Genomic DNA, 12,815 nt, shown 5'->3' with positions numbered 1-12,815 from the left:
GGCAACACCCCTCTCACTTCAGGAACTACCTAGTGAGAAACAAGAGATGCGCCTGATGCCATGGAGGGCATGCTGCATTTATATTCATCAAGGCAGCTCTAAGGGCCTCACCATTTTGCAATTCCCCACTCTCTCTGCTCCCATGTCATGGCATCATTCCCTTCCCAAAGAGATGAGACACAGCCTGCAAAAATGGCAGTCATGATAGCAGAGAGTGCATGCCGGCTGGTACTTGATTTGCACTGGGCAGAAGTCGAAATACTACTCGAAACTGCATGCAACAGACATTATGCCCATTATACAAAAGACATTCTAATACAGGGTCCTGGAAGCCTTCTGTATGCTGATTTGAGCATCTGACACTAAAAAAAAAGTAAAATGAGGCCCAGTATTTCTAACTTAAAGTTGTTCTAATTGCTCCAGAAATCTCCTGGCTAGAAAGTATTTAGGTAAAATCCCCACGATTCATTTGTAATGAATATTCCTTTCATTTCTAGTCAAACTGCTTCAACAACATGACATTTGGAAACTTGCTAAAATCTGGCTCTTTGGTTCTCTGAAGACCACATTTGTACCTCTTTGGCAGTCTCTAAAGAAGAGCTTCTGATTGTTCTTTATTGAAAGTTAAGAGAATAGCAGTGGATATAAATCATTCTTGATTAGCTGTGCTGTATCCTTCCCAAGGACCCACGGCATGCAGGGCTGACTTGACTGCTCATTTGGGGTTGATTTCTGGGTTCAGAGTTCCTATAAAGTCAGGAGGGTCCCAGTAAAAGCCCCACAGGGGGCTATAAGCCTGAGCAAAAGGGATGAGCAGGTGGTGAAGGGCTTGCATCCCTTCGTGGCATCCCTGGTCTGACTTTGAGTATTTCCGGTTCACCTCTCAGAACTCTGATCCAAGATCACCCCTTCCAAGGACACTTCTCTGATTCTCATAATCCTCCTTACCCAGCAAACCCTTTCCCCATGATAGTCTGATCACAGTTGTGATGAAATATTTAACTCTGTGATTAGCTGCTTCATGCCTGTCTGCACGGCCAGGAGGTAAGCTCCATGAGGGCAGGAAGCAAGTCTGACTGGCTCACCACTCCTTCTCCCAGCTCCTGCATGTGGGGGCTGGGATGAGCTGGGATCAAATCCCGAGGCACGTCAACTACAGACAGGCTGAGGGAAGACAGTGAAGAAAAGGCATGAGAAAGCAAAGGAGGAAAGCATAGTGTGTGAGGGGAGATTTCAGCTCAGAGCTGGCTCGGGTCCACAGAGGCGACTAGACAGGAGGGGGCGGAGGAGGCCTAGGCGTCAGGTGCAGACGAATTCTGCAGATCCAAAGCCCAGCTAGACTTTCATCCACTGGGCTGCCCTAACACAGCTGGGTTTTTTTATTGATCTGGGTGAAAAGAATGAAAAACAGAGCAAGTGATGTTGGTACCACAAGTCTCTAAATACACTAAAAACCACTCAATTATAGACTTAGCGAACTTTATGGTTTGCAAATTGTATCTCAATGAAGTTAATAATTTTTAAAAATTGGGTTTCTTAAGCATAGGGTTCTCTAGCTACAACAAAGACCTACTGTGTGCAAACCCCACCTGGACCCACCCCACATCATCCCCATGGGACTTAACGGGATAAGGGCAACTGTTGCACAAATGAAAGCCTGCTATCTGCTGTGTGAGGAATAACCTTGTCCTCTGTCTCTGACCTGCAAGTCTCACGTCTTCTGTCAGCATCTGTGAAACTGTGGCAAGCTCCTGAGTTAGCTTGCAGATGGATAAATTCTCAGACCCTTCCTAGTTAGCAGATGGTTTCATGAAACCAGCGGGGCAGGTAGATTTTCAAGGAGGGAGCTCTCGGCACAATCGACTGCTAAAAGATCAGTCAGGTATAAGGAACAATAACAATAATCATCATAATCATAAGCACCCTTGGCTTTGGGCAGCAAGGAAAGCCCTAGTGACCTTCACAAGGGCCACTTCTAGGAAGAGGCAGGACTTGAAGAAAGCCACGTTGCAAGTGTGGACATCACATTTGAGGGATGTGGCTAAGAAGGGGGAAAGAGAAGTAAGAAAGCAACGTGAGGGGAGCAATTCGAAAAAAAAATTCCAAGAGTATTTTTATTTCATTGATTTTGTCTGTAGACTTGAGAAACTCAAATCTGTTTATCTACCACAGTGCACATTAGGGGTGCATAAATATATGCTGAATACGTGAATCTGTTTTTTTAAAATAGGAAGCCACCTGTATGGAAGGTAAGGCTGGAGAGGTGATACAGTGACAGGCCATGAGGTTACGTGAAAGGATGCCCAGGACTGAAGAATATGACAGACCACGTTCGAATCCTGCCTGTGTGACTCTGATCTATGGGGCTCATTCACACTAAGGCTCAGACTCTTCATCTACAAAATGGGGCTCAAAGCAGCATCTACCAAAAAACTGGTTATGAGAATTAAACATGTAACCACTCAATGAACATCAGCTGTGATGAGAACTATCATTCGTTTCTCATTACTGCTTAGTTGTGGTGTGGCCACTAGGTGTTCAATAGAAGTCCCATGTGGAGGGATTCTGGTAGAGATGCAGGCGGAAGGAGGAGCCGGCCCCAGAACCCTCACAGCTCTGAGACCCAGCAGCAGCCCTTCCGGGAGGAGGAGAACAGGTTTACTGGAAGAATCGGTTGCAGCAGAGACTGACATGCCTGCTTATCTCATCAGCCCTGGTGTGGCTGCTGTTGAGCTGATACACTCCAGGGGCAGAAGCCTTTTCCTGCCAGATTAGGTCTGCACCCTGTCCAATGCCCGTGATTTGTGTAAATGCATATGCTGCCCCTACTGAGATCTACCCAGAGCATTTGGACACATGACCTCATTTCTGGGACTCTTCAAATGTTACTTGTTGTACAAACCCCCCAGTGGAGCAAATCCTTCGTAGGGAGGCCTAGAAATCAGCCCCACAGTGAAGCTGGCAGGACCTGTTCTGGAGACCCTGAGAACTTATTAAGTATCTTGATATGTGTTTATAGCAGTTATGTGTGTATGTTTATATAGATATATATTTTGCATGTATAGTATATGTGTATATATGTATGTTTTCTCAATAAAAATTAGTCTATTAGACATACTATTTTATAACTTGCTCTTTTCACTTAAATATATATTATGAAAATGACATTAAGTGTACTTCTGAAACCTGGTATTTAATGACTCCATCCCAGTATTTACTTAATCAGTCCCTTCTACTAGATTTTCAAGTTGTTTTCATCCCATTGAACACACTTGCAGATACATTTTTTCCCTGTCTCTATTTTCTCAAGATAAATTCCCAAAAGTAAAATTACTTTTTGGAAGAATATGTACACTTAAGGTTTTAGATATCTACTGTTAAATTACTTTCCAGAAAAGATGTACCCATATACATTTTCACTGTGTTGCACTGATAATTCTGTCAGTAGAGTTCCACCTAGTTTTACTATAAATATTGGTTTTTCTTTTCTGTTAAAGGGCTTTCCAAAGCATAGGTTGTAGTGCTTCTTGGGCATTACTCTGAAAGGAGAGTAATTGAAAACGTGCTTAGGAAAATTACAAGTTTGGATTCCTTGGGCCAATGTATCAATTAAGGAAAAGGCAAGTTATGAATGAGGCCCTTTCCAGCAGTGAACATGGCACCATAGTACTCACCTCAGGAAGAAACCATCCCAGAGCAAGATGAGCTTGTGTATAACTTTAATGAGGCTTCACCAGCCTTTTCTTGGAAGGACTAGGATAGTTCTCTGCTCAGGGCACACATTTCTACACAGGTGCCGCCCATTGGTTTCTAAGCAGGGCCTGCACCATAATTCCATGAACATGGGGACCAGTAGATGGGCTCTTTTAAAGAGGAGAAAAAGTTCCCAGGAGAAAGTGAACCAGGTATGGGCTGGCCTTCCTTTGTAACTTTTAACCTAACGACCTGTAAGCATTTAAGGTTGAGCAGGCTGGGAAGGGAAAGCAAGCATTCTCTACAACATGGAAGATAGGAATTTATCTCACACTATGAGTCCACCAGATGTTTCCTAACCATTGCCAGGAGGAAGGGCCCCTGACACACTGTTCTAGAAACAAAGTCTCTGCCTTTATTTTCCTGATTTAAAATTGGTGGACAAGGAGTCCCTGCCTTTGGTGACTTAGTGATTCCTCAGTTACCTCGAAAGCTACAGCAGGATGCAGCACGGTGAACACTAGACCTGCTGGAGGTGTCCTGGGCGGCTCTTGGCCATGGTGGGCCTGTTTCATGGGCTTTGGGGATTCTCAGGCTGAGTTGCCCCAGCCCTGTTATGTAGTGAGCCAGTCGGCTGCTCCTCCAGGTGCTTTGGAGTCATCCAAAGCAATAGGTCATGAGCAGTTCTCCTCTGCCTTAGCCCTTCTCAGATCAAAGCCGTAGGGGTCTCTGGGTGGTGGGTGTCATGACAGGTGCCTCATAGTTTGTGAAAGACATCATCCTACTTCAACTACACTGTTGAATATAAGCCTGGATTCAACTGGCCAACCAGGCATTTGCCAGAGAGCATAGGGTAACCATCTACCCTCCAATATTTCCTGAAATACAGATGAGGGAGAAATACTTCTGGCAATTTCCTTAAAGGAATAGTTATTGAATCGATTCACTCACTAGATACACTGAAAGTATCCCAGAAAGGAGATGGATTAGTGGAGAGCTGGGGACTTCTGCCATATCATATTACCCAGCTCTCCCTCTCCCTCTTTGCCCACCTCCACAAATGGCTTTGAGACAGAGCATATTATGGGAAACAAGCCTACAAAACTCACTCGTGTGCCCTCAATAATACTGTAATGGAGAAGGCTGTTCCTTACATCACATGCTGTTTTCTTTGTGAGGACTCCTGGGAACAATTCCTGTCTGGCTTCTGCATGAACAACAGTTGGAATTTTCCCGAGCAACTGGTTTGTGTTTATCTCATGGACATTTTGAACTGTATATATGACAAGTTTCCGTTATTCTGGTGGTGACAGCAGTGCTGTGGGCTCCGCGCGTGACCCATCAAGGAAGAAGCAGATGTGGAGAAAAACAGTGTGAGCATTACGACCAGCTCCAGTGGCGTTCTTTTCCTCCTATCTCATGTTTTCTCACTTTGAATTTATGCTATCTTGTCACGATTTATGTCCCACTGTAAGCCACCTGAAAACATTCTGTGAAATAAGATTGGGTTTACACTGAAAAGTAGATAAATAAATAGGATGTGGAAGAACTCCACACTGTGTGCTTGTATTTTCTTCAAAACTTAGATTATATTCTGCTTTAACATCTTTGCACTGATACAGCCAACCTTTAGGGCATGCCACTGCAAACTGCAGCAATAACAATCATAAAATAATTGGAAAACCCAAATAAAGGGTCTGAATGTACTGCAACTATCTTCTCTCATTCTCATGACCCAACTGAGGCAATACCCATTGAAATGGCAAAGCTTCTTGGGATACTAATTATAATGAAAAGAGTAAAACACTACTTAATGTCTGAGGGACATGTGGAGGTCTACTGCGAACTGTGTGGTCTGTAGGCAGCCCAGGGAAGCAGGAGCAGTAGGCATTACTGTCACTGTCTTTCTGTTGCACTGCTGAGGAGCAAGGAAGAACTGTTAGCCCCTAGATATGCTCTCTCTGCCCAGGGATTCTTCAACTGCAGGAAGTGGGTTCAACTCTAAGAAGAGATGTGATACATGAACTCCCATCAAAGGGTGCAGAGATGGCTGGTCAGGAGTTGAGAACCAACATCCAAACTATGTCAGTCAGAAGAGATGACAGAGCTCTTTTAATATTTAAGCTAGAGATAGCTGAAGTTAGCTTCTTCCAAGTAATATTCCTGACAGAGACAGTATCTTTCTAGAGCTATGCTCTCCGATAAGACTTCCCGCAGCACTGGAAATGTTCTCTATTTGAGCTTGTCCAACACTAAATGTATACGGCTATTGTGCCCTTGCAAAGTGGTGAATACAACTGGACATTTGAGTTTTTACTTCTGTTTGTTTAAATTTAAATGTAAATAGCCATGTAAGTTTAGCAAGGCTGTGGGATACAAGATCAGTATAATAAAGTCAATTATATTTTGACATATCAGCAATGAAAAATCAGAGGTTGAAATTTTTTAAATGCCTTTTACAATAGCATCAAAAATACCAGGTACTTAGGGACAAAAGTGCACAAGACCTATACAGTGAAAACAACAGTGAAAACTTGAGGAGTGATATTACCAAAGATCTTTTAAAAATGAAGAACTATACCATGTTCATAGACAAAAAACTCACTCATCTTGCTAAGATGTCAGTTTTCCCCAAAGTGATGTATAGGTTCAATGCAATCAATCTCCATCAAAACCCCAACAGGATTTTTGTAGAAATTGATGAAGTGACTCAAAAAGTCATATGGAAATGCAAAAGACCTAAAACAGCCAAAACCACCTTGAAATTGAAGAATAATGTTGAAGGACTAACAATACCTGATTTTAAAACTTACTATAAAAGTTACAGCAATCAAATCAGTGTGATATGATATAAAGATAGACAAAACAGATCAATGGAAGAAACGAGCCCAAAAATCTCCCTCCATGTGTGGACCAAAGCAAATGCAGTGGAGAAAGAATGATCTTTTCAATTGACGATACTGGAACAACTGAGGTATCCAAATCCACAAAAAAGAAAACAAGCTCCTATGCATACCTAACACCATATGCAGAATTAACTCAAAACAGGTCATAGACCTAAACATAAAAACTAAAATTATTGAGTTTCTAGAAGGAAACTTAAGAGAAAATCTTTGGGACATTGGGTTAGATAAAGATTTCTTAGGATGATGCCATGACAAAATCCAGAAGAGAAAAAAAAAAGATTAATTTGATGTAAATTTAAATTAAGTGAAGTTTGAAAAACTTGTTCTTCAAATGTTATTGTTGAAAAGAAAAAGATAAACCACATATGGAGAGGAAATACTTGCAAAGTACACACCTGACAAAGGACTTGTTCCCAGAATTTAGAAAGAACTCTCCAAACTCAATAGCCAGGAAACAAATCAATATTAAATGAGCAAAAAATTTCAAGACACTTCACCCAAGAAGATATACAGATGGCAAACGAACACACAAAACATGTTCAACAGCATTATTCATGGGGGAAGGGAAAACTAAACCCACAGAGAGGTACCACTACACATTTACTCAAATGGCTAACACTAAGAAGACTGACCAGACGTACAACTCTCATACATTGCTGATGAGAATGTGAAATGGTATGACCACTTTGGAAAACAGCTTGGCAGTTCTTCACAAAGTTAAACATTCATCTACTATATGACCAACCGTTGCACTTCTGGGTATTTGCACAAGAGAAATGAAACATGTCCACATAAAAACTTGCATGTGAATGCTCATGGCAGCTTTTTTTTAATAATAACCAGTAATGAAATAACACAAATGCTCATCAAGACATGAATGGATAAAGAACTCATGGTATATTCATAGAATGGAGTATTACTCAACCACGAAAATTAGGTAAACTATGTATATACAACAGCATAGATGAATATCAGAATAATTATGCTGAGTGAAAGAAGGATACAAACTGCATGATTCCATTTAAACAAAACTGTAGAATATGCAAATTAATATAAAAGGACAGAAAGTGGATTAGTGATGGCCTGGGAACAGATGGGATGAAAAAGGTAAAAAGAAGAGATTTTATCTGGGGACAAAGAAACTTCTCAGGCTGATGTGCATGTCCATTATCTTGACTGTGATAGGTTTCATATATTTACATATGCCAACATGGATCAAATTGTACATTTGAAACATTCTGTTTCAATGATATCTCCATAAACCCAAAGACTATTAAACAGCCACATGTGGCTGGCAGCCACTGACTTAAAAGCACAGCTCTAACTCCTTTTCTGTCCTGGCATTTGGTATTTATGTTCGAATGGATGGGAATGTGTCTGATACTGCAACTATTTGTGCCTACTTCTGTGTCCCACCCTGTTCTCCTACCTCCATTAAAGAGCTGCTCTCTTCTCCTGCTTTAGAAGTAGGATCAATGAACAGACATAAGAGTGAAACAGATTCAAACTTAGACATCTCCCTCGTGGACTTTGCTGCTGAACTTGTTCAGCCGAAGAACAGCTGGCTTTGCTCATTTAGTGAACCATTCTGGTAAAGGATGATCCTTTGATTTCATCCTGATGCCACAGAAGGGCATGACTCAACAAGCAGGATGCCTGTGGGCCACTGGATATCCAAGATCCCTCCAGTCAAGATTTTATGATGCCACACACCAAGAATCTAAAATACTCAGTTTGCCTTAGCCCCAGAAATCTGGGCTTAAAGGATGTTTGTTAGAGGGAAGCCTGAAAAGGTCATAGCTGCAAATACTAGTGCAGGCATTTTTATGTTCGTGGTTGGTCTCAGTTTCTGCATCTATAAAATGAGTACACTGATATCTACATAACAGAATTAGAATTAAGGTTTAACAAGATCATGGATGCAGAGTATCATCCAAAAAGCAGAAGTACATAAAAAAATACTCCTTCCCCTTCCCCAGCAACCCCTTCATCACAGGCCCACGTTTTTTCCTTTCCAAGGGAAAGGCAGGTGTGACTAGGGGCCTCTAGCATCCTTACCTGGAGCCAAAGTTTGTCATGCTGGGACCACTTCCCACCAGCAATGCACTGAAACGTGGCGTTCTGCCCCACGTTCACCTCGACGTTTTGGAGCCGCAGAAAGTGAGGTGCTTTTCCTAAAAGAGAAACCAAAGAGCACATGAGGACAGAAGTCAACAGCCTCTACCACTTCCCTACGGACGGACGGCAGCTCAAGATGGGCACTGGGCGGGGCGCAATTTGTGCCTGGGAAGGGGCCTGGCTCCGTGAAGAGTCACCCCTTGACTGATCACTCACGGTGAGCCAGCTACTCGTCTAAGAGCTGTACATGCATCACCTTAGAGAAATCCGTGAGGTGGGCAGTGTCTCCATTTCACACACCAGAAAACTAAGGCTCTGAGGGGCTACGTAGATTGGCAGTCAGACAGCCAGAGAGTCAGGGAGCCAAGCCATGAATCCAGGTCTCTGAAAGCCTCAAAATCCTTATTATTAGTTGCTGGGCAATACCTCCATGTCTGGAAGATGAAACTGGAGGCTGAGGGGATTCACCAGAGAGGATTCCTCCCTGTAACCTGGGTGAGCAGAAAGAAGACGCTGGAGTGAAGCACCTCTGGGCCTGAGACCTGCCTACCAGCATCAGTGGTGATGATGAGAAGGGCAGAATGGAGGATGGAGGAGAGGCAGAGGACACGGGCAGCTTCTGCTCACGCAGGGCTTACTGTGCGATTGCTGCACTGGGCAGTGTTCACGCACAGCAGCTTCCGGAACCCAGTGCAGTTGGTGGTGGTGTCTCTGTCTTACAGTGAGTGAAGTGAGGCACAGAGAATTCAAGAAACATGCAGAGTCCACACCCCTCCCTGTGAGCTATGATATCCCTAAGGATGGGAGGGAGGTGGGGCCCTGACTCTGGGCGCTTGGCAGAGCAGGAGAAGGGACTTTCAAATGAAACTCAGAGGGCCTGTGAGCAATCGATTCTAGAATTAAATATATGTTTTAGGCTGGTAACTTGGGTTCATCTCTTCCCTTGTTTTGTAGAAACAGGTTCTCACCTATGTGAGCTCTCCAAAGATGAGACAGTGGGTTGATAACCTACGTCTAGACGAAGAAAGTTCTTCACTGAGGCACAAAAATGCCGAGGATCCCCTACCACATCGGCAAATGGGTGATGAGCAGGACAGCACTACCCCCAGAACGGGATCAAACACACAGTTCTTAAGAGGATCAAGGAGGTTCAACAAGGGCCTTTGGCCGTCTTTCCAGAGGTGGCCAAATATCCAGAAAGACAAATAATAACAATGATCTCATAATAACAATAACTTATCCAAAGCACCTGCAATGCTAGGACTGTGATAAATAACTTTAATTGTTTTATCTAATTTAATGTCATAACATTCCTGTAAAGCAGACACAATTACTCTCCTTTCAGAGAGACAGAAACCAAGGCTCAGCGAGTTTAACTTCTCTAGAGCTATGCAGCATTAGTGAGAGAGAGAAACAGAATTAAGTCCACGTCCATTTTAGACCAAAACTTGGCATTTAACTAGAAATGAGATTCTTGCTCTCAGGCAATAAGTGGTCACTGGTATCATCTGGACCCCAGTGTTCAAAGGAAGGCTCACGGGCAGGGCTGCACTGACATTCCAGCCTCCTTTCCTTGCTCTTGACCATTTTATCACATGGGACCCCCTTCCTTGCCATTTGTCCCCATGGCCTTCCTGCTGTGAACTGTCTGGTCCACAAACTGTGTCGCCACCTGTAAAGCTCAGCAAAAGCTGAGACCCTTGACATGACTAGGCAGTCTTGCCATGCCCAAGCATATGCCTTCTGTTCAGGTTTTTAAACCAGTGATAAAAGCTCAGAGACCCGCTCACGCTACCTTGGGGACCCCACCACTAGAGTAGCACCAGCAATCAAAAGCCCAGGGAAGACTTCTCCTTGTGAGCTTCTCAGAGTTAAAGGTTCCTGCATCTAGTCAACCTGATAAATGTCATGCTGCTTTGACTGTCTGAAATTGTTTCCTTTTTACTCCCCTGTATAATTTTGTGAAGTTATTTCTGGAACTATCAGTTCAAGTTGATTCCTCAAGTGGGAATAGAGTGAACCTTGAAAATCCATTTATGCCAGGGTGTCAAGGGGGAAGGAGCATCTACTCCATTGAGGGAGGGAGGGCAGAGCCTTAGCCTCAGTGCTGGGAGGCTTTCTGCTGGGTTCTAGAAAGGGATGTCTCCTTGGGGACAGTGGACAAATTGTGTGGCCTCTGGGAGTTGTCCAATTAGAAATGGGTCTTCCCTGGATCAATGGCCCCTGCTGGTTTCTGCCTCTTGGTACTTCTCAGCAGCAGACCTTCTGCTGGATTCTCTCATCCACAATCCCTCCTCCTCCCTCCCTTCTAAGTTCCATGGTAGAGCATGGAGAGGCTTAGTGGCCCTGACTCTTAATATTCTGGTGAAACACTGACTGGTTCACAGCACAGTTGATGAACCCAAGCACCTACAGAAACCAGACAGTTACATAAATGAAGAAAGTGGTTCAGCTGTAAAACAAAACAAAAACAAGCAAAAACATCACCTCTTTGCTTCATAAAGTCTCCTACTTTTGAAAGAGACTTGAGTAAAATAAAGATTTCTCTCTGTAAGAAAGGCAGTGCAAGCAGAGTAATCACTGGTCTCTGATGGCAGCCTCAGTGACAAGGAGGTGCTAGGGAGTGGTGGGGACTCAGGGGCACAGGATAAAGGCCATGTCCCACTGAAAAGGGGCAGCTGTTCCTTAAATGCAGCAGATAGAGTCTGCCCAAGAATACTTTGCTCAGGGCAGCCCATCACCTGATTTCTTAAGGCAAGTAAGAAACCTAGGTTTTATGTAAAATCCCTCATTCTAAAATATTGGCTGAATTTTACTGAAACACCAGGCAGATATAACAAAATACATCTAAGAGTATGCTCTTCTATTCTGTGGTCTCTGTTATGTAGCTTTTACGTGAAGTGATCTGGAACAATTCCCACTGGCCAGTCTTGACTGGCCTGGCCCCACAAGTCTAGTGATGCCCCCCACCCCTCCAGACATCACGGTGCAGGATCACATGAACGCCAGCCCCAGATCACAGCTCCAGATCCAGGAACTTATCCAGACCACCCTCCTCCCGATTAGCACTCTGTCCACATGCCCTAATTCTTATGTCTGCTCTTTGCACCCTTGCCTGATCCCTGGCTCATGACAGATGTTTCTCTCTGGGGATCCTCCTGTGTTGGAGGCCTGTTTGACCCACTTCTCTGAGCCCCTAGCTTCTCAGGACACCTCCTTCTCCCATCCCCCAACTTCAGTCTGATCCTGAGCCCTGGGCTCTCTCAGCTATTATTTTCCTGCAGCATCTATAGCTCTGGGAAAGCAATGACCCCTCCAGGTCCAGCTCCCCAATCTTTGGTCAAACACAGTTGACCTTAGGGCCCAGACCGGCCACCAGCTCATGGTTTTAGGCATTCCACACTCATTCCCCACTAAGCCCCAGCACCCCCAAAACTGACCCCATGGAATGGGGTTAACAGAAAACTGGCTGTGCAGTTGGGGCAAAATACTTTGATTCTAGTGACATTTTAAACTCCTGCAGATGTCAGAGTAGCATCTGAAGACATATTATTGTGGCCTTTATCTGGCTCTTTAAACCTGACAGCGCTCAGTAGGAAGCCACACAATTGAGGAGAAAGCCCAGTACATACATTAGAAATGTGTTGCAGACACTCCGTGGGCTCAGCGACATGGCCCCACAAGGATGTGATGGAAAAAAAAGTTTAAGAAATTCTAAAAGTCAACTTAAGAGCTGGAAACTTTGAAACCAAGTGGAAAATTGTGCTGACATTTACCGCACATGGTTATAATGGCATTGGCCGTGCTAATGGCTAACACTGAGAAATGACGGCGGAGGGCAACTACGGCTAAAATACTTTTAGAAAAACACAAAAATGTTAAATGGGCTATAAAATATAAACGAGAAGTTTCCGTTTGTAAGAGAAAATCATTTCCTTTGAGGATTATGCCTGTTTTTCAGTCGCTGTTTCAGAAGCTGCGAGGCAAGTGTTTTAAAGTCATAACTTCAGTGCAAATCAATCAGGAATATGATTACAAATCAGGTACAACCCCCCACCTGGAACTTTTGGAATATTTAGTGGAATCACTTATTAATAA

At 43.6% G+C, this 12,815-nt stretch overlaps 1 protein-coding gene across 14 annotated transcripts in view; it reads right to left on the bottom strand.

Annotated features, from left to right (window-relative positions):
* PTPRT (protein tyrosine phosphatase receptor type T) overlaps window positions 1-12,815 on the bottom strand; it is a 970,716-nt gene that overhangs the window by 618,074 nt on the left and 339,827 nt on the right. For all 14 annotated transcript variants that reach the window (XM_073236577.1, XM_073236581.1, XM_073236583.1 and 11 more), the window contains exon 5: window positions 8,658-8,773. In XM_073236577.1, coding sequence (XP_073092678.1) covers window positions 8,658-8,773 — 116 coding nt within the window. The remainder of the gene's footprint in view (window positions 1-8,657; window positions 8,774-12,815) is intronic.

This window comes from Manis javanica, chromosome 5 (assembly GCF_040802235.1).
Source record: "Manis javanica isolate MJ-LG chromosome 5, MJ_LKY, whole genome shotgun sequence".
Taxonomy (NCBI): Eukaryota; Metazoa; Chordata; class Mammalia; order Pholidota; family Manidae; genus Manis; species Manis javanica.
The sequence above is the reverse complement of the archived record's forward strand: the minus strand, read 5'-3'. Positions and strand labels throughout refer to the sequence as shown.